Here is a 20,534-nt window from a genome sequence, read left to right on the forward strand (position 1 = left end):
TACATTTATGAATGACTCGCTGTGGTTTTCAGACGTAGTTAATCCTTGGAGTTATTTACACCTCGTACTTTTCTGCAGCTTTCTCGGCATTTACATTGGTGAGCAGAGGACACGAACCCGTTTCAAGATGGATCCATCGTGACGTGCAGGTCATGTTAGGTCGTCCTTCTTCTGTGTTTCAATGGAGTCCACCTTCGCCAATGTTTCCTTTTAATTAAAGCTGGTATGACCCTACTGGCGAGCCGTAGCCGGGTTGAACGGAGAGAGCTCCACGTTGCCGCGCATGCGCATCGCTAACCTGTCATCTCCTGGATGGTGCTCAGAGTAGAAAGGGGAGCAGAGGACCCTAAGGGTGACAGCGGGGCTGAGCCTGCAGCTGCGCGTGCGCAAGGACCCTGCATCAGCAGTGCAGACTTCACTGCCCACACTTCCTTCTTCCGGGTTCGGTAGCGCGGGGGCGGGACGAGTTAGTAAGGTGGAGCTACACAGACCCCTAAGTATCATCGCTGTGAGCCGAATCCCCCACGGAGCCCGCCCCCAGGACCCCTCCGACCGCCCACGGGAAAAGCGGTAGGATGTTCAAGAACCTGAAGAAGAAGATAAGCGAGGAGCAGTCACCTCAGAGGAACGTTGTGGGAACCAATAGGCAGCAGCAGGTGAGGAACAACTCTGAGTTGATGGCATTGGGGAATCTGACACAGACTGAACCCGTGGAGGGGGCGAATGTTCTTTGAGAACTATGTATGGATGTTAGCTCGTCTATACAAGCCTAACCTTGCCGCTTCGGGTTGCCAGGTCTATCAGTGTACGAGGAGCAACATGAGTCTGTCTTACAAATATTATTTTGCTGGTGCGTTGTGTTTGACTCATTTGTACACATCTGTCAGATTTTTAGTTTGATTATGTGTGACATTTCCATGATTCAGTGTGACATTTGTCTCTTAGGAGTGATACTTTGAGTGACCCTTCCTGAACAGAGCAAAACATTTATCTCCATATAATAGTGTTACATTAGGAAGGCATCACATTTTTGCAATATAATGGTTTAGAAATTATCTTAAACAGATACCACTTTTTTGAAGCACTTTTGCATGTTGACCAAACCATTTATTTTCTAACTGGGACTCTTTCTGATGGAAAAAGATTGGACCAGAACTCATGATGACTGACATTGTGGAATAGTAAACAAATAGACACACACTACAGCAGCAGCCAGTGATGATTGCCTGCCACGGTTGACACGCAGAGTTAGCTTTGGGTAGCCTGGCTCATAATTATGGAGCTTCACTGGAGGTAATGTTAATCCCCTCCCTGGTCTGGGGACCGATAAGTGCGAGAACCGGATCCTTATAGTGCTCTAGAGGAGAGAGACTGTATCTGCATCCTCACATGCGCCTTCTGATCTGAACAGTCAAAGATCCCACACAGCTGCAGTGTTCACCCAACAAACTTAACCTTCACCAGTACTTGTAAAACAGACTCTTGATAGTGGGTAACCCAGCTCTCCAAATAGCAAAGCACTGAAGCATTTGTAGTTGTGGAGTATTTCATTGCTTCCCCACAAAGTGGAGTGGCTTGTAAGATAGAAAGTAAAATTCAAGCCCAGAATGATAATTTATTGTATCATTAGGGGGAGTCGCGGTAGTGAGGCTGAGGGCACTCTGACCAAGCAGCATGTTTGCAGAGGGCATTATGGGTTTTATTGCTAAAGTTGCCGTAAGTGGCCAGGGTATGTCCAGACGTGGGTCCCTTGCTCACTGTGCCAATGAATTCATGCAAGCCTGGTTGATGAGGGGTGATACTACGAAACTGGTCCCATGATCCTTGTTTCTGGTCCAGATAGACCCTGACCTGGGAGTTCGGGCTGCACTGTTCCCATGGGGAGCAGGGTCGAGGTTTATTTTCATATGGCTGGGTCCACACTGGGGTGGCATGGTGAGCAAAAGAACAATGGATTCAACCCAGATCTGTGACTGGGGGTGAGTGTTTGAAAAGTTTCAGCACTCCATCCATCATAATTTTGTGTTGCTAATGTTAATCCCCTCCCTGGTCTGGGGACAGAGAAGTGCGAGAACCGGATCCTCAAAGTGCTCTAGATAGGAGAGCCAATATCTGCATCATCGTATACGCCTTCTGATCTGAACCGACAAAGATTCCACACAGCTCCAGTGTTCACCCAACTAACGCAACCTTCTTCAGTAACTGTATAACAGCCTCTTGACACTGGGTAACCCAGCTATCCAAATATCAAAACACAGTAGCATTTGTAGTTGCAGAGTATTTCAGTGATTCCCCAAAAAGTGCAGTGACCTGTAAGATAGAGAGTAAAATGCCTGCCCTCAATGTTATTTAATTGTATTAATCTGGGGAGGCGAAGTAGTGAGGTCGAGGGCACTCTGACCAAGCAGCGTGTTTGCAGAGGGCATTGTGGATTTTCTCTTGCCCTCCCGCCCCCCCAAAGCAACCTTGTCATAAAATGAGCATATTGCAGATTTTTTTTTTTTTTTTTTGCAAAACATAGCAATGCAAACTGTAATGTATCATCATTGAAACAAAATTGCAAGGCGTTCGCTGCCTGTGGATAATTCTTGCAGTTGAGATTTTACAGCAAGTTGTGTGAAACAAATGATTCCTTCATTTTCAATGAGCCACTTCTCATACCAAGTCCTTATATCGTGTCTCAGTGTAGCAAGTTCAAAGTTTATTGGCACTGAATGCAGCATAGCTGTCGGGTGTTCCCATGTAATTTCTGACACTGTACCTACTTAGCCAACATAATGTTGCATTCTTGGACTTGTAGTCTCGCGTTTGACATTGAATGTATGGGCTCAGAAATCTCTGTATGCAAAGTAACGTTGACCAAACAGATCAGACCGGCCTAGGGTCCCATACGTGATCACTATGTTAAAATAAAACCCTCTCCATCGCTGCCTGTCAAAATGGAGCTCACTTTACAGTAGTTATGCAGCATGCCGATCACAGATCACGCCCCCTTTGTTAGAGCTGTGAAAGTCTGTCAAGTAGCTGAGACCTGACGTTCTGGTACTATTTGCTAACAATTTCAAATGTTGATTTTGCTACCTTCCGGGCAAACGAAAGCGAGTGTGCAAAACTGGGATTAAGAACAGTTAGATTATTGATTTTCAAGGCATATTGAGAATCTATCACAGCTGAGCTCAACTAAAGCACCATTGGAAAACGAGCCAACAGCGATTCTCTCTTTGTGAGACCATTCTTTCTAGTTTGAAGACACTAAATGATCGGTCACTGGTCAGCTGTCTGTTTTATTGGTTCAAAGGGCTTGGCTGGACCCTCTAGTAGAACTCAATGTATATTCTTAGTGCATTGGAAAACTTGAAATAAAACTTGAACAGAGTACTGTCTCTGACTTTAGCTTTGTGGTGCAGTTTTCAGATTATTTAGAAAAAAATTAAGCTTTAATGATGACTTCTGTGAACACTCCATCGAGCTAGGTACCAGTCATAATAGTTCCTTGCATAGAGACTTTAGCAGACCAAGGAAGGCCCCAAGGCTGAGTTCGATAGGTGCAGTTGTTTGATGGAAATAATGTCACTCTCTCATTTGTTGAATGTCCACCAATTTACATATTTGTGAACCAGGTTAGCAACAGTGTGGTAAGATAAATTATCTATGAGAATATCCTCCACCTTTGCAATACTTTTATTGCTAGATGAGAGAGTTGTAGTATTCCTGCCTCTTTTACCTGACGGAGTTCAAAGTGAAGGCTATAACTTTTATCTTTGAGCGCATTACAAACCTGTCTGTTAACAAGCAATGCTAGAGGTAGGGTCTTGCAATAAAATGCGTTGAAATTCAGTATAATAAAATATGCAGAAGATCCCAGACTACCACCATTTTAAGAGTAACACATGCCGACAGGAGGATCTACAGCCTGCAGGAACATTACATGTTAGTGTGGTGTAAGCGAGCTGTAGCTGGTCAGAGATTCAGCACGTAGCTACTTATTTGAGACACCTGAATGGCGACGTGAGTGACGATATGTCTATCCTGTTAGTTCAACACTCACGCAAACAGTCTCAGCTTGGCAAAATCTGGTGCCACTGACGGGCTGTTTCTTGTGTGCAGGGCATCCTATTGAGGCACTAAGAAACTAAAATGTTTGTAGAACATCTTTATTGGCTGACCTTGGCTGAGAAGCGCGACAAAATCGAAACCTGTTGTGGTGTAGAAAATGTGAAGACATTTGTTAATCTGACTTGCGATGTGTGGCACTTCGCAAGGATGTTCAAAGCAAACATGAACTTAATTTTCCAGAACGCACTGCTTTGTTGAATGAACGCCTGTAACTAGATTCATGGTTTTAAGAAAGCATAGAACGGCCTTGCAGCCTAATGTATTCATGGTGATATCTGCATAGCCATTGGCAAACTCTGTGCTCCTCGTAACTATGACAAAAGCACTTCTCATCTGTAGCTGTACCTTCTTCGGACATACCCCCAGGTGAAATGAGCGCCCACTCATACCTTTGTATCCCCCAACCAGGCCATCATGCTTGTACCCCTCAGTCACGCCAACCTGCCCTCTCTGGCAATCAGAAGAGGGCTCTCCTCAGCTATGGCAATACAACTTTCTTTTGTTCAATCATTCATATCTAGTAAACCTACCCTTGCCATATTAGCACAGTCTGTCTCTGTTGCGTCTCCTGTCCTCTGAACACCCCAGAGCCATTTTGTATTTTGGTTTGAGCAGTGGCGGTTGAGGGGAGACGCCTGCGTCGATATTACAAGAATGGGTCAAAGGGATACAGTGCATTTCACATTTTCTTGCTGAAATGTATTGTATATTGGTGTAGGCATGGCACATCAAACCTTATTAATGAAAGCTAGTGCTTACTAAGAAATGGAAACTATTGTCCTTTCTCCTGACAAGAACCGAGTGCACATGCACTACATTGAATTTTATAGGAAGGAGCAGTTTCGTCTGTGTCCCTATCCCCATGAAATCCTATTACAGTTACTCCTACTATCTCCTCCTTTCCTTTGTGGCTGCTGTAGTAAGTGAGAAAATGAGAAATGATTGGTCTTCCATTTGTAATTTTCCTTTAGTGTCACATTCTCGAAGATACTGTCCCTTAGGTCTTTAATAACCAAGATAACTGCAGTGCATGCTTGCTCCCACATGCACCTTCACACAGGAGAATGTGCCTATTCTTTTCCCATTATTACCTATTTAGGAAATGCAAGTCTCTGCCATCCAGGTCACTTGGTAACTTTTTAGGTCTCCCCTGTTCATCCGGTGTGCCAAGAACTGGCAGGCTTTTGGTTTTCATGTTTTTCCATCTGTTGCAGGATGCTATCTGTTTGATTCTGATGCCTCACGTCTGTCATAGTCTAATCTTGTATCCTGATTAAGCATCAATCCATGCAGTCTGGTTTGGACTACATTAACGTTTGAACTTGTGTCACTTTTTGTAATAAAACCGTCACAGTCTTCTAAAGTTCATTACTTTTATTGAAAATCATTGAAGTATATTTATTAATTCTTCGGGGCACTTCTCTAATTTCTGATCTCAAGAGGGTGTAGTCCTATGGGAGCAAGAGTAGTGTATGTTCCCAGACCTTTTCATGCTTTAGTGATTCCTAAGAGTTTATTTTTTATTTTTTATATTGTGTAGTGACTGGGATTCTACTGTTGCTGGGAGATAATACTCTTGGGAAAGTACCATCTTGCCTGGCATGTTACCCCCATTTTTCACTGTATATATGTTGTTTTAGTTGTATGTGTCACTGGGACCCTGGTAACCCAGGGCCCCAGTGCTCATAAGTGTGCCTGTATGTGTTACCTGTGTAGTGACTAACTGTCTCACTGAGGCTCTGCTAATCAGAACCTCAGTGGTTATGCTCTCTCATTTCTTTCCAAATTGTCACTGACAGGCTAGTGACCATTTTTACCAATTTACATTGGCTTACTGGAACACCCTTATAATCCCCTAGTATATGGTACTGAGGTACCCAGGGTATTGGGGTTCCAGGAGATCCCTATGGGCTGCAGCATTTCTTTTGCCACCCATAGGGAGCTCTGACAATTCATACACAGGCCTGCCACTGCAGCCTGAGTGAAATAACGTCCACGTTATTTCACAGCCATTTTACACTGCACTTAAGTAACTTATAAGTCACCTATATGTCTAACCTTTACCTGGTAAAGGTTAGGTGCAAAGTTACTTAGTGTGAGGGCACCCTGGCACTAGCCAAGGTGCCCCCACATTGTTCAGAGCCAATTCACTGAACTTTGTGAGTGCGGGGACACCATTACACGCGTGCACTACATATAGGTCACTACCTAGTTGTAGCTTCACCATGGTAACTCCGAATATGGCCATGTAACATGTCTATGATCATGGAATTGCCCCCTCTATGCCATCCTGGCATTGTTGGTACAATTCCATGATCCCAGTGGTCTGTAGCACAGACCCTGGTACTGCCAGACTGCCCTTCCTGGGGTTTCACTGCAGCTGCTGCTGCTGCCAACCCCTCAGACAGGCAGCTGCCCTCCTGGGGTCCAGCCAGGCCTGGCCCAGGATGGCAGAACAAAGAACTTCCTCTGAGAGAGGGTGTGACACCCTCTCCCTTTGGAAAATGGTGTGAAGGCAGGGGAGGAGTAGCCTCCCCCAGCCTCTGGAAATGCTTTGTTGGGCACAGAGGTGCCCAATTCTGCATAAGCCAGTCTACACCGGTTCAGGGACCCCTTAGCCCCTGCTCTGGCGCGAAACTGGACAAAGGAAAGGGGAGTGACCACTCCCCTGACCTGCACCTCCCCTGGGAGGTGTCCAGAGCTCCTCCAGTGTGCTCCAGACCTCTGCCATCTTGGAAACAGAGGTGCTGCTGGCACACTGGACTGCTCTGAGTGGCCAGTGCCACCAGGTGACGTCAGAGACTCCTTGTGATAGGCTCCTTCAGGTGTTAGTAGCCTTTCCTCTCTCCTAGGTAGCCAAACCCTCTTTTCTGGCTATTTAGGGTCTCTGTCTCTGGGGAAACTTCAGATAACGAATGCATGAGCTCAGCCGAGTTCCTCTGCATCTCCCTCTTCACCTTCTGATAAGGAATCGACCGCTGACCGCGCTGGAAGCCTGCAAACCTGCAACATAGTAGCAAAGACGACTACTGCAACTCTGTAACGCTGATCCTGCCGCCTTCTCGACTGTTTTCCTGCTTGTGCATGCTGTGGGGGTAGTCTGCCTCCTCTCTGCACCAGAAGCTCCGAAGAAATCTCCCGTGGGTCGACGGAATCGTCCCCCTGCAACCGCAGGCACCAAAAAGCTGCATCTCCGGTCCCTTGGGTCTCCTCTCAGCACGACGAGCGAGGTCCCTCGAATCCAGCGACACCGTCCAAGTGACCCCCACAGTCCAGTGACTCTTCAGCCCAAGTTTGGTGGAGGTAAGTCCTTGCCTCACCTCGCTGGGCTGCATTGCTGGGAACCGCGACTTTGCAAGCTACTCCGGCCCCTGTGCACTTCCGGCGGAAATCCTTCGTGCACAGCCAAGCCTGGGTCCACGGCACTCTAACCTGCATTGCACGACTTTCTAAGTTGGTCTCCGGCGACGTGGGACTCCTTTGTGCAACTTCGGCGAGCACCGTTTCACGCATCCTCGTAGTGCCTGTTTCTGGCACTTCTCCGGGTGCTACCTGCTTCAGTGAGGGCTCTTTGTCTTGCTCGACGTCCCCTCTCTCTGCAGGTCCAATTTGCGACCTTCTGGTCCCTCCTGGGCCCCAGCAGCGTCCAAAAACGCCAAACGCACGATTTGCGTGTAGCAAGGCTTGTTGGCGTCCATCCGGCGGGAAAACACTTCTGCACGACTCTCCAAGGCGTGGGGGATCCGTCCTCCAAAGGGGAAGTCTCTAACCCTTGTCGTTCCTGCAGTATTCACAGTTCTTCAGCCTAGTAAGAGCTTCTTTGCACCAACCGCTGGCATTTCTTGGGCATCTGCCCATCTCCGAGCTGCTTGTGACTTTTGGACTTGGTCCCCTTGTTCCACAGGTACCTTCAGACAGGAATCCATCGTTGTTGCATTGCTGATTTGTGTTTTCCTTGCATTCTCCCTCTAACACGACTATTTTGTCCTTAGGGGAACTTTAGTGCACTTTGCACTCACTTTTCAGGGTCTTGGGGAGGGTTATTTTTCTAACTCTCACTATTTTCTGATAGTCCCAGCGACCCTCTACAAGGTCACATAGGTTTGGGGTCCATTCGTGGTTCGCATTCCACTTCTGGAGTATATGGTTTGTGTTGCCCCTATCCCTATGTTTCCCCATTGCATCCTATTGTAACTATACATTGTTTGCACTGTTTTCTAAGACTATACTGCATATTTTTGCTATTGTGTATATATATCTTGTGTATATTTCCTATCCTCTTACTGAGGGTACACTCTAAGATACTTTGGCATATTGTCATAAAAATAAAGTACCTTTATTTTTAGTATAACTGTGTATTGTGTTTTCTTATGATATTGTGCATATGACACTAAGTGGTACTGTAGTAGCTTCACACGTCTCCTAGTTCAGCCTGAGCTGCTTTGCTAAGCTACCATTATCTATCAGCCTAAGCTGCTAGACACCCTATACACTAATAAGGGATAACTGGGCCTGGTGCAAGGTGCAAGTACCCCTTGGTACTCACTACAAGCCAGTCCAGCCTCCTACATTGGTTGTGCAGTGGTGGGATAAGTGCTTTGAGACTACTTACCACTCTTGTCATTGTACTTTTCATAAGAGAAAAATATACAAAACAAGGTCAGTGTATATACACATAGCCAAAAAGTTTTGCATTTCCTCTTTTCACTCTTTTCTAAGTGCTGAAAAGTACTTCTAAACTTTCAAAAAGTTCTTAAAAGTTTAAAAAGTTTTTTTCTGTCTTTCCAAAAAGTTCTGAAAACTTTTTTCTCTTTGTCTATCACTTTAACTCTCTCTAAAAAATGTCTGGCACAGGCCAAAAAGTTGAACTGTCCAAACTTGCATATGATCACCTTAGCTGGAAAGGAGCAAGGAGTCTCTGCATAGAGAGAGGTTTGAGTGTAGGGAAGAATCCTTCTTTAGAACTGTTAATTAATATGCTTAGAGTACAGGATAAGGCCATAAGTGCCCAATCTGTAGAAAAAGTAGCTAATGGTTCTCAATCTGATCCAGGGACTCCCCCAGGAAAAGGTTCAGGAAAGAAACTTCTCAGCCTGCCCATTACTAGACAGTCTAGCATAGTTGGTACAGAGGTTGAATCACATCATACTGATGATGTGCTCTCACATTATACTGGTAGCCAAGCTGTTAGGGTGCCCTCTGTAAGGGACAGGTCTCCTTCTGTTCATTCCCATCATACCTCTGTATCTAGAAATGTCCCTCCCACCCACCCTGATGACAGATTGTTGGAAAGGGAGCTCAATAGATTGAGAGTGGAGCAAACCAGACTGAAGCTCAAGAAGCAACAGCTGGATTTGGATAGACAGTCTTTAGAAATAGAGAGGGAAAGACAGAAAATGGGTTTAGATACCCATGGTGGCAGCAGCAGTATTCCCCATAGTCATCCTGCAAAAGAGCATGATTCCAGGAATCTGCATAAGATAGTTCCCCCTTACAAGGAGGGGGATGACATTAACAAGTGGTTTGCTGCACTTGAGAGGGCCTGTGCTGTACAGGATGTCCCTCAAAGGCAGTGGGCTGCTATCCTATGGCTATCATTTACTGGAAAAGGTAGGGATAGGCTCCTTACTGTAAAAGAAAATGATGCTAACAATTTCCAAGTTCTTAAGAATGCACTCCTGGATGGTTATGGCTTAACCACTGAACAGTACAGGATCAAGTTCAGAGATACCAAAAAGGAGTCTTCACAAGACTGGGTTGATTTCATTGACCAGGCAGTGAAGGCCTTGGAGGGGTGGTTACATGGCAGTAAAGTTACTGATTATGACAGCCTGTATAACTTAATCCTGAGAGAGCATATTCTTAATAATTGTGTGTCTGATTTGTTGCACCAGTACTTGGTGGACTCTGATCTGACCTCTCCCCAAGAATTGGGAAAGAAGGCAGACAAATGGGTCAGAACAAGAGTGAACAGAAAAGTTCATACAGGGGGTGACAAAGATGGCAACAAAAAGAAGGATGGTAAGTCTTCTGACAAGGGTGGGGACAAATCTAAAAATGAGTCTTCATCAGGCCCACAAAAACACTCTGGTGGGGGTGGTGGGCCCAAACCCTCCTCTAATCAGAACAAGGAAAAGAAACCATGGTGCTATTTATGTAAGATAAAAGGCCATTGGACAACAGATCCCAGTTGTCCAAAGAAAGGCACCACAGCTCCTACCACTACAACCCCTACTGCTACACCTAGTGTCCCTACTAATAGCAGTGGTGGTGGGAGCAAACCTACTAATAGCCAATCCAAGGGAGTAGCTGGGCTCACTTTTGGTAATTTAGTTGGGGTTGGTCTGATTAGGGAGACCACAGAGGCTACTTTAGTCTCTGAAGGGGCTATTGACTTAGCCACTTTGGTTGCTTGCCCCCATAACTTGGAGAAGTACAAGCAACTAACCCTAATAAATGGTGTTGAGGTCCAGGCCTACAGGGACACAGGTGCCAGTGTCACAATGGTGATTGAGAAACTGGTGCACCCTGAACAACACATACTTGGACACCAGTACCAAGTAACCGATGCTCACAACATAACACAAAGCCACCCCATGGCTGTTGTAAATCTCAACTGGGGGGGGGTATCTGGTCCAAAGAAAGTTGTGGTAGCTTCAGATTTACCTGTAGACTGTCTATTAGGGAACGATTTGGAGACATCAGCTTGGTCAGATGTGGAGTTGGAGGCCCATGCAGCAATGCTGGGCATCCCAGGGCATATTTTTGCTTTGACAAGGGCTCAGGCCAAAAAGCAAAAAGGACAGGGAAGCTTGGATCCTGGAACAATGGACCAAGTGCTCCCTAAAGCTAGGGCTAGTAGAAGCAAACCACTTCCTACTATCCCTCCCTCTACAGTGGATTCTAATTCTGAGGAAGAAGAATTCCCTCCCTGTGCAGAACCTACACCGGAGGAGCTGGAAGCAGACACTGCTGAGCTTTTGGGTGAAGGGGGGCCTGCCAGAGAGGAGCTGAGTGTGGCACAGCAAACCTGTCCCACATTAGAGTGTCTCAGACAGCAAGCTGTCAAACAGGCTAATGGGGATGTCAGTGACTCACACAGAGTTTACTGGGAGGACAACCTCTTGTACACTGAGCAAAGGGATCCTAAACCTGGAGCTGCCAGGAGATTAGTGATTCCTCAGGAGTACAGAAAGTTCCTCCTAACACTGGCACATGACATTCCCTTAGCTGGGCACCTGGGTCAAATGAAAACTTGGGACAGATTGGTACCACTGTTTCATTGGCCTAGGATGTCTGAGGACACAAAAGAATTTTGTAAGTCCTGTGAAACCTGTCAAGCCAGTGGCAAGACAGGTGGCACTCCAAAGGCACCCCTTATCCCACTGCCTGTGGTTGGGGTTCCCTTTGAAAGGGTAGGGGTTGACATAGTTGGCCCCCTTGACCCTCCTACTGCTTCAGGCAATAGGTTTATCTTGGTGGTAGTGGACCATGCCACAAGATATCCTGAAGCTATTCCTTTAAGGACCACTACAGCTCCTGCAGTGGCAAAGGCCCTCCTGGGAATATTTTCCAGGGTGGGCTTCCCAAAGGAAGTAGTATCAGACAGAGGAAGCAATTTCATGTCTGCATACTTAAAGGCCATGTGGAAGGAGTGTGGTGTAACTTACAAGTTCACAACACCCTATCATCCACAAACAAATGGACTGGTGGAGAGATTTAATAAAACTCTCAAAGGCATGATTATGGGACTCCCTGAAAAACTCCGCAGGAGATGGGATATCCTTCTACCATGCCTCCTTTTTGCCTACAGGGAGGTACCCCAGAAAGGAGTGGGCTTCAGCCCCTTTGAACTTCTTTTTGGACACCCTGTTAGGGGTCCACTCACACTTGTAAAGGAGGGTTGGGAACAACCTTTAAAAGCTCCTAAGCAGGATATTGTGGACTATGTACTTGGCCTCAGATCAAGGATGGCTGAGTACATGAAAAAGGCCAGTAAAAACCTTCAGGCCAGCCAAGAGCTCCAGAAGCAATGGCATGATCAGAAGGCTGTTTTGGTTCAGTACCAACCAGGGCAGAAAGTGTGGGTCTTGGAGCCTGTGGCCCCAAGAGCACTCCAAGATAAATGGAGTGGTCCACACACAATTGTTGAAAAGAAGGGTGAAGTCACCTACTTGGTTGACTTAGGCACTGCCAGGAGTCCCCTTAGGGTGCTCCATGTCAACCGCCTGAAACCCTACTATGACAGGGCTGATCTCACCCTGCTCATGGCAACAGATGAGGGACAGGAAGAAGACAGTGATCCTCTACCTGATCTCTTCTCTTCCACAGAACAAGATGCTCTTGTGGAAGGGGTAGTTTTGGCTGATTGTCTTACTGCTGAGCAGAAAGATAATTGCATAAATCTCCTAGGACAATTTTCAGAACTCTTCTCCATTGTGCCAGGCACCACTTCTTGGTGTGAGCACACTATAGATACTGGAGACAGTTTACCTGTCAAAAGTAAGATCTATAGGCAGCCTGACCATGTCAGGGACTGCATAAAGCAAGAAGTTCAGAAGATGTTGGAACTAGGAGTGGTTGAGCACTCTGACAGTCCATGGGCTTCTCCTGTGGTACTGGTACCAAAACCCAATTCTAAAAATGGAAAGAAGGAAATGAGGTTTTGTGTAGACTATAGAGGTCTCAACTTGGTAACCAAAACAGATGCTCACCCTATACCCAGGGCAGATGAGCTAATAGATACACTGGCATCTGCCAAGTATCTAAGCACTTTTGATTTGACTGCAGGGTATTGGCAGATCAAAATGTCAGAAGATGCTAAACCTAAGACTGCATTTTCTACCATTGGAGGACATTACCAGTTTACTGTAATGCCTTTTGGTTTGAAAAATGCACCTGCCACTTTTCAGAGGTTGGTGAACACAGTCCTGCAAGGGCTGGAAGCTTTCAGTGCAGCATATTTGGATGATATAGCTGTCTTTAGCTCCAGCTGGGATGATCACCTGGTCCACCTTTGGAAAGTTTTGGAGGCCCTGCAAAAGGCAGGCCTCACTATCAAGGCTTCAAAGTGCCAGATAGGGCAGGGTAAGGTGGTTTATCTGGGACACCTTGTTGGTGGGGAACAGATTGCACCACTTCAGGGGAAAATCCAAACTATTATTGATTGGATTCCCCCTACCACTCAGACTCAGGTGAGAGCCTTCCTAGGCCTCACTGGGTATTACAGGAGGTTCATTAAGAACTATGGCTCCATTGCAGCCCCTCTTAATGACCTCACATCCAAGAAAATGCCTAAAAAGGTATTATGGACAGCAAACTGTCAGAAAGCTTTTGAGGAGCTGAAGCAGGCCATGTGCTCTGCACCTGTCCTGAAAAGCCCTTGTTACTCTAAAAAATTCTATGTCCAGACTGATGCATCTGAATTAGGAGTAGGGGCAGTCCTATCACAACTTAATTCTGAGGGCCAGGATCAACCTGTTGCTTTTATTAGTAGAAGGTTGACCCCTAGAGAAAAGCGTTGGTCTGCCATTGAGAGGGAGGCCTTTGCTGTGGTCTGGGCTCTGAAGAAGTTGAGGCCATACCTGTTTGGCACTCACTTCATTGTTCAGACAGACCACAAACCTCTACTTTGGCTAAAACAAATGAAAGGTGAAAATCCTAAATTGTTGAGGTGGTCCATATCCCTACAGGGAATGGACTATACAGTGGAACATAGACCTGGGAGTAGCCACTCCAATGCAGATGGACTCTCCAGATATTTCCACTTAGACAATGAAGACTCATCAGGTAATGGCTAGTCTTATTGTCCTTCGTTTGGGGGGGGGTTGTGTAGGAAAGTACCATCTTGCCTGGCATGTTACCCCCATTTTTCACTGTATATATGTTGTTTTAGTTGTATGTGTCACTGGGACCCTGGTAACCCAGGGCCCCAGTGCTCATAAGTGTGCCTGTATGTGTTACCTGTGTAGTGACTAACTGTCTCACTGAGGCTCTGCTAATCAGAACCTCAGTGGTTATGCTCTCTCATTTCTTTCCAAATTGTCACTGACAGGCTAGTGACCATTTTTACCAATTTACATTGGCTTACTGGAACACCCTTATAATCCCCTAGTATATGGTACTGAGGTACCCAGGGTATTGGGGTTCCAGGAGATCCCTATGGGCTGCAGCATTTCTTTTGCCACCCATAGGGAGCTCTGACAATTCATACACAGGCCTGCCACTGCAGCCTGAGTGAAATAACGTCCACGTTATTTCACAGCCATTTTACACTGCACTTAAGTAACTTATAAGTCACCTATATGTCTAACCTTTACCTGGTAAAGGTTAGGTGCAAAGTTACTTAGTGTGAGGGCACCCTGGCACTAGCCAAGGTGCCCCCACATTGTTCAGAGCCAATTCACTGAACTTTGTGAGTGCGGGGACACCATTACACGCGTGCACTACATATAGGTCACTACCTATATGTAGCTTCACCATGGTAACTCCGAATATGGCCATGTAACATGTCTATGATCATGGAATTGCCCCCTCTATGCCATCCTGGCATTGTTGGTACAATTCCATGATCCCAGTGGTCTGTAGCACAGACCCTGGTACTGCCAGACTGCCCTTCCTGGGGTTTCACTGCAGCTGCTGCTGCTGCCAACCCCTCAGACAGGCAGCTGCCCTCCTGGGGTCCAGCCAGGCCTGGCCCAGGATGGCAGAACAAAGAACTTCCTCTGAGAGAGGGTGTGACACCCTCTCCCTTTGGAAAATGGTGTGAAGGCAGGGGAGGAGTAGCCTCCCCCAGCCTCTGGAAATGCTTTGTTGGGCACAGAGGTGCCCAATTCTGCATAAGCCAGTCTACACCGGTTCAGGGACCCCTTAGCCCCTGCTCTGGCGCGAAACTGGACAAAGGAAAGGGGAGTGACCACTCCCCTGACCTGCACCTCCCCTGGGAGGTGTCCAGAGCTCCTCCAGTGTGCTCCAGACCTCTGCCATCTTGGAAACAGAGGTGCTGCTGGCACACTGGACTGCTCTGAGTGGCCAGTGCCACCAGGTGACGTCAGAGACTCCTTGTGATAGGCTCCTTCAGGTGTTAGTAGCCTTTCCTCTCTCCTAGGTAGCCAAACCCTCTTTTCTGGCTATTTAGGGTCTCTGTCTCTGGGGAAACTTCAGATAACGAATGCATGAGCTCAGCCGAGTTCCTCTGCATCTCCCTCTTCACCTTCTGATAAGGAATCGACCGCTGACCGCGCTGGAAGCCTGCAAACCTGCAACATAGTAGCAAAGACGACTACTGCAACTCTGTAACGCTGATCCTGCCGCCTTCTCGACTGTTTTCCTGCTTGTGCATGCTGTGGGGGTAGTCTGCCTCCTCTCTGCACCAGAAGCTCCGAAGAAATCTCCCGTGGGTCGACGGAATCGTCCCCCTGCAACCGCAGGCACCAAAAAGCTGCATCTCCGGTCCCTTGGGTCTCCTCTCAGCACGACGAGCGAGGTCCCTCGAATCCAGCGACACCGTCCAAGTGACCCCCACAGTCCAGTGACTCTTCAGCCCAAGTTTGGTGGAGGTAAGTCCTTGCCTCACCTCGCTGGGCTGCATTGCTGGGAACCGCGACTTTGCAAGCTACTCCGGCCCCTGTGCACTTCCGGCGGAAATCCTTCGTGCACAGCCAAGCCTGGGTCCACGGCACTCTAACCTGCATTGCACGACTTTCTAAGTTGGTCTCCGGCGACGTGGGACTCCTTTGTGCAACTTCGGCGAGCACCGTTTCACGCATCCTCGTAGTGCCTGTTTCTGGCACTTCTCCGGGTGCTACCTGCTTCAGTGAGGGCTCTTTGTCTTGCTCGACGTCCCCTCTCTCTGCAGGTCCAATTTGCGACCTTCTGGTCCCTCCTGGGCCCCAGCAGCGTCCAAAAACGCCAAACGCACGATTTGCGTGTAGCAAGGCTTGTTGGCGTCCATCCGGCGGGAAAACACTTCTGCACGACTCTCCAAGGCGTGGGGGATCCGTCCTCCAAAGGGGAAGTCTCTAACCCTTGTCGTTCCTGCAGTATTCACAGTTCTTCAGCCTAGTAAGAGCTTCTTTGCACCAACCGCTGGCATTTCTTGGGCATCTGCCCATCTCCGAGCTGCTTGTGACTTTTGGACTTGGTCCCCTTGTTCCACAGGTACCTTCAGACAGGAATCCATCGTTGTTGCATTGCTGATTTGTGTTTTCCTTGCATTCTCCCTCTAACACGACTATTTTGTCCTTAGGGGAACTTTAGTGCACTTTGCACTCACTTTTCAGGGTCTTGGGGAGGGTTATTTTTCTAACTCTCACTATTTTCTGATAGTCCCAGCGACCCTCTACAAGGTCACATAGGTTTGGGGTCCATTCGTGGTTCGCATTCCACTTCTGGAGTATATGGTTTGTGTTGCCCCTATCCCTATGTTTCCCCATTGCATCCTATTGTAACTATACATTGTTTGCACTGTTTTCTAAGACTATACTGCATATTTTTGCTATTGTGTATATATATCTTGTGTATATTTCCTATCCTCTTACTGAGGGTACACTCTAAGATACTTTGGCATATTGTCATAAAAATAAAGTACCTTTATTTTTAGTATAACTGTGTATTGTGTTTTCTTATGATATTGTGCATATGACACTAAGTGGTACTGTAGTAGCTTCACACGTCTCCTAGTTCAGCCTGAGCTGCTTTGCTAAGCTACCATTATCTATCAGCCTAAGCTGCTAGACACCCTATACACTAATAAGGGATAACTGGGCCTGGTGCAAGGTGCAAGTACCCCTTGGTACTCACTACAAGCCAGTCCAGCCTCCTACATTGGTTGTGCAGTGGTGGGATAAGTGCTTTGAGACTACTTACCACTCTTGTCATTGTACTTTTCATAAGAGAAAAATATACAAAACAAGGTCAGTGTATATACACATAGCCAAAAAGTTTTGCATTTCCTCTTTTCACTCTTTTCTAAGTGCTGAAAAGTACTTCTAAACTTTCAAAAAGTTCTTAAAAGTTTAAAAAGTTTTTTTCTGTCTTTCCAAAAAGTTCTGAAAACTTTTTTCTCTTTGTCTATCACTTTAACTCTCTCTAAAAAATGTCTGGCACAGGCCAAAAAGTTGAACTGTCCAAACTTGCATATGATCACCTTAGCTGGAAAGGAGCAAGGAGTCTCTGCATAGAGAGAGGTTTGAGTGTAGGGAAGAATCCTTCTTTAGAACTGTTAATTAATATGCTTAGAGTACAGGATAAGGCCATAAGTGCCCAATCTGTAGAAAAAGTAGCTAATGGTTCTCAATCTGATCCAGGGACTCCCCCAGGAAAAGGTTCAGGAAAGAAACTTCTCAGCCTGCCCATTACTAGACAGTCTAGCATAGTTGGTACAGAGGTTGAATCACATCATACTGATGATGTGCTCTCACATTATACTGGTAGCCAAGCTGTTAGGGTGCCCTCTGTAAGGGACAGGTCTCCTTCTGTTCATTCCCATCATACCTCTGTATCTAGAAATGTCCCTCCCACCCACCCTGATGACAGATTGTTGGAAAGGGAGCTCAATAGATTGAGAGTGGAGCAAACCAGACTGAAGCTCAAGAAGCAACAGCTGGATTTGGATAGACAGTCTTTAGAAATAGAGAGGGAAAGACAGAAAATGGGTTTAGATACCCATGGTGGCAGCAGCAGTATTCCCCATAGTCATCCTGCAAAAGAGCATGATTCCAGGAATCTGCATAAGATAGTTCCCCCTTACAAGGAGGGGGATGACATTAACAAGTGGTTTGCTGCACTTGAGAGGGCCTGTGCTGTACAGGATGTCCCTCAAAGGCAGTGGGCTGCTATCCTATGGCTATCATTTACTGGAAAAGGTAGGGATAGGCTCCTTACTGTAAAAGAAAATGATGCTAACAATTTCCAAGTTCTTAAGAATGCACTCCTGGATGGTTATGGCTTAACCACTGAACAGTACAGGATCAAGTTCAGAGATACCAAAAAGGAGTCTTCACAAGACTGGGTTGATTTCATTGACCAGGCAGTGAAGGCCTTGGAGGGGTGGTTACATGGCAGTAAAGTTACTGATTATGACAGCCTGTATAACTTAATCCTGAGAGAGCATATTCTTAATAATTGTGTGTCTGATTTGTTGCACCAGTACTTGGTGGACTCTGATCTGACCTCTCCCCAAGAATTGGGAAAGAAGGCAGACAAATGGGTCAGAACAAGAGTGAACAGAAAAGTTCATACAGGGGGTGACAAAGATGGCAACAAAAAGAAGGATGGTAAGTCTTCTGACAAGGGTGGGGACAAATCTAAAAATGAGTCTTCATCAGGCCCACAAAAACACTCTGGTGGGGGTGGTGGGCCCAAACCCTCCTCTAATCAGAACAAGGAAAAGAAACCATGGTGCTATTTATGTAAGATAAAAGGCCATTGGACAACAGATCCCAGTTGTCCAAAGAAAGGCACCACAGCTCCTACCACTACAACCCCTACTGCTACACCTAGTGTCCCTACTAATAGCAGTGGTGGTGGGAGCAAACCTACTAATAGCCAATCCAAGGGAGTAGCTGGGCTCACTTTTGGTAATTTAGTTGGGGTTGGTCTGATTAGGGAGACCACAGAGGCTACTTTAGTCTCTGAAGGGGCTATTGACTTAGCCACTTTGGTTGCTTGCCCCCATAACTTGGAGAAGTACAAGCAACTAACCCTAATAAATGGTGTTGAGGTCCAGGCCTACAGGGACACAGGTGCCAGTGTCACAATGGTGATTGAGAAACTGGTGCACCCTGAACAACACATACTTGGACACCAGTACCAAGTAACCGATGCTCACAACATAACACAAAGCCACCCCATGGCTGTTGTAAATCTCAACTGGGGGGGGGTATCTGGTCCAAAGAAAGTTGTGGTAGCTTCAGATTTACCTGTAGACTGTCTATTAGGGAACGATTTGGAGACATCAGCTTGGTCAGATGTGGAGTTGGAGGCCCATGCAGCAATGCTGGGCATCCCAGGGCATATTTTTGCTTTGACAAGGGCTCAGGCCAAAAAGCAAAAAGGACAGGGAAGCTTGGATCCTGGAACAATGGACCAAGTGCTCCCTAAAGCTAGGGCTAGTAGAAGCAAACCACTTCCTACTATCCCTCCCTCTACAGTGGATTCTAATTCTGAGGAAGAAGAATTCCCTCCCTGTGCAGAACCTACACCGGAGGAGCTGGAAGCAGACACTGCTGAGCTTTTGGGTGAAGGGGGGCCTGCCAGAGAGGAGCTGAGTGTGGCACAGCAAACCTGTCCCACATTAGAGTGTCTCAGACAGCAAGCTGTCAAACAGGCTAATGGGGATGTCAGTGACTCACACAGAGTTTACTGGGAGGACAACCTCTTGTACACTGAGCAAAGGGATCCTAAACCTGGAGCTGCCAGGAGATTAGTGATTCCTCAGGAGTACAGAAAGTTCCTCCTAACACTGGCACATGACATTCCCTTAGCTGGGCACCTGGGTCAAATGAAAACTTGGGACAGATTGGTACCACTGTTTCATTGGCCTAGGATGTCTGAGGACACAAAAGAATTTTGTAAGTCCTGTGAAACCTGTCAAGCCAGTGGCAAGACAGGTGGCACTCCAAAGGCACCCCTTATCCCACTGCCTGTGGTTGGGGTTCCCTTTGAAAGGGTAGGGGTTGACATAGTTGGCCCCCTTGACCCTCCTACTGCTTCAGGCAATAGGTTTATCTTGGTGGTAGTGGACCATGCCACAAGATATCCTGAAGCTATTCCTTTAAGGACCACTACAGCTCCTGCAGTGGCAAAGGCCCTCCTGGGAATATTTTCCAGGGTGGGCTTCCCAAAGGAAGTAGTATCAGACAGAGGAAGCAATTTCATGTCTGCATACTTAAAGGCCATGTGGAAGGAGTGTGGTGTAACTTACAAGTTCACAACACCCTATCATCCACAAACAAATGGACTGGTGGAGAGATTTAATAAAACTCTCAAAGGCATGATTATGGGACTCCCTGAAAAACTCCGCAGGAGATGGGATATCCTTCTACCATGCCTCCTTTTTGCCTACAGGGAGGTACCCCAGAAAGGAGTGGGCTTCAGCCCCTTTGAACTTCTTTTTGGACACCCTGTTAGGGGTCCACTCACACTTGTAAAGGAGGGTTGGGAACAACCTTTAAAAGCTCCTAAGCAGGATATTGTGGACTATGTACTTGGCCTCAGATCAAGGATGGCTGAGTACATGAAAAAGGCCAGTAAAAACCTTCAGGCCAGCCAAGAGCTCCAGAAGCAATGGCATGATCAGAAGGCTGTTTTGGTTCAGTACCAACCAGGGCAGAAAGTGTGGGTCTTGGAGCCTGTGGCCCCAAGAGCACTCCAAGATAAATGGAGTGGTCCACACACAATTGTTGAAAAGAAGGGTG

General features: G+C 46.8%; 1 protein-coding gene across 3 annotated transcripts in view; it reads left to right on the top strand.

Moving 5' to 3' along the window:
- Positions 1-274: 274 nt before the first annotated feature.
- Positions 275-20,534, top strand: part of GOLGA4 (golgin A4) — a 758,002-nt gene continuing 737,742 nt past the window's right edge. For all 3 annotated transcript variants that reach the window (XM_069215119.1, XM_069215129.1, XM_069215138.1), the window contains exon 1: positions 275-656. In XM_069215119.1, the coding sequence (XP_069071220.1) occupies positions 576-656 (81 nt within the window). In that variant the 5' untranslated portion in view covers positions 275-575. The remainder of the gene's footprint in view (positions 657-20,534) is intronic.

This window comes from Pleurodeles waltl, chromosome 2_1 (genome assembly GCF_031143425.1).
Source record: "Pleurodeles waltl isolate 20211129_DDA chromosome 2_1, aPleWal1.hap1.20221129, whole genome shotgun sequence".
NCBI lineage: Eukaryota > Metazoa > Chordata > Amphibia > Caudata > Salamandridae > Pleurodeles > Pleurodeles waltl.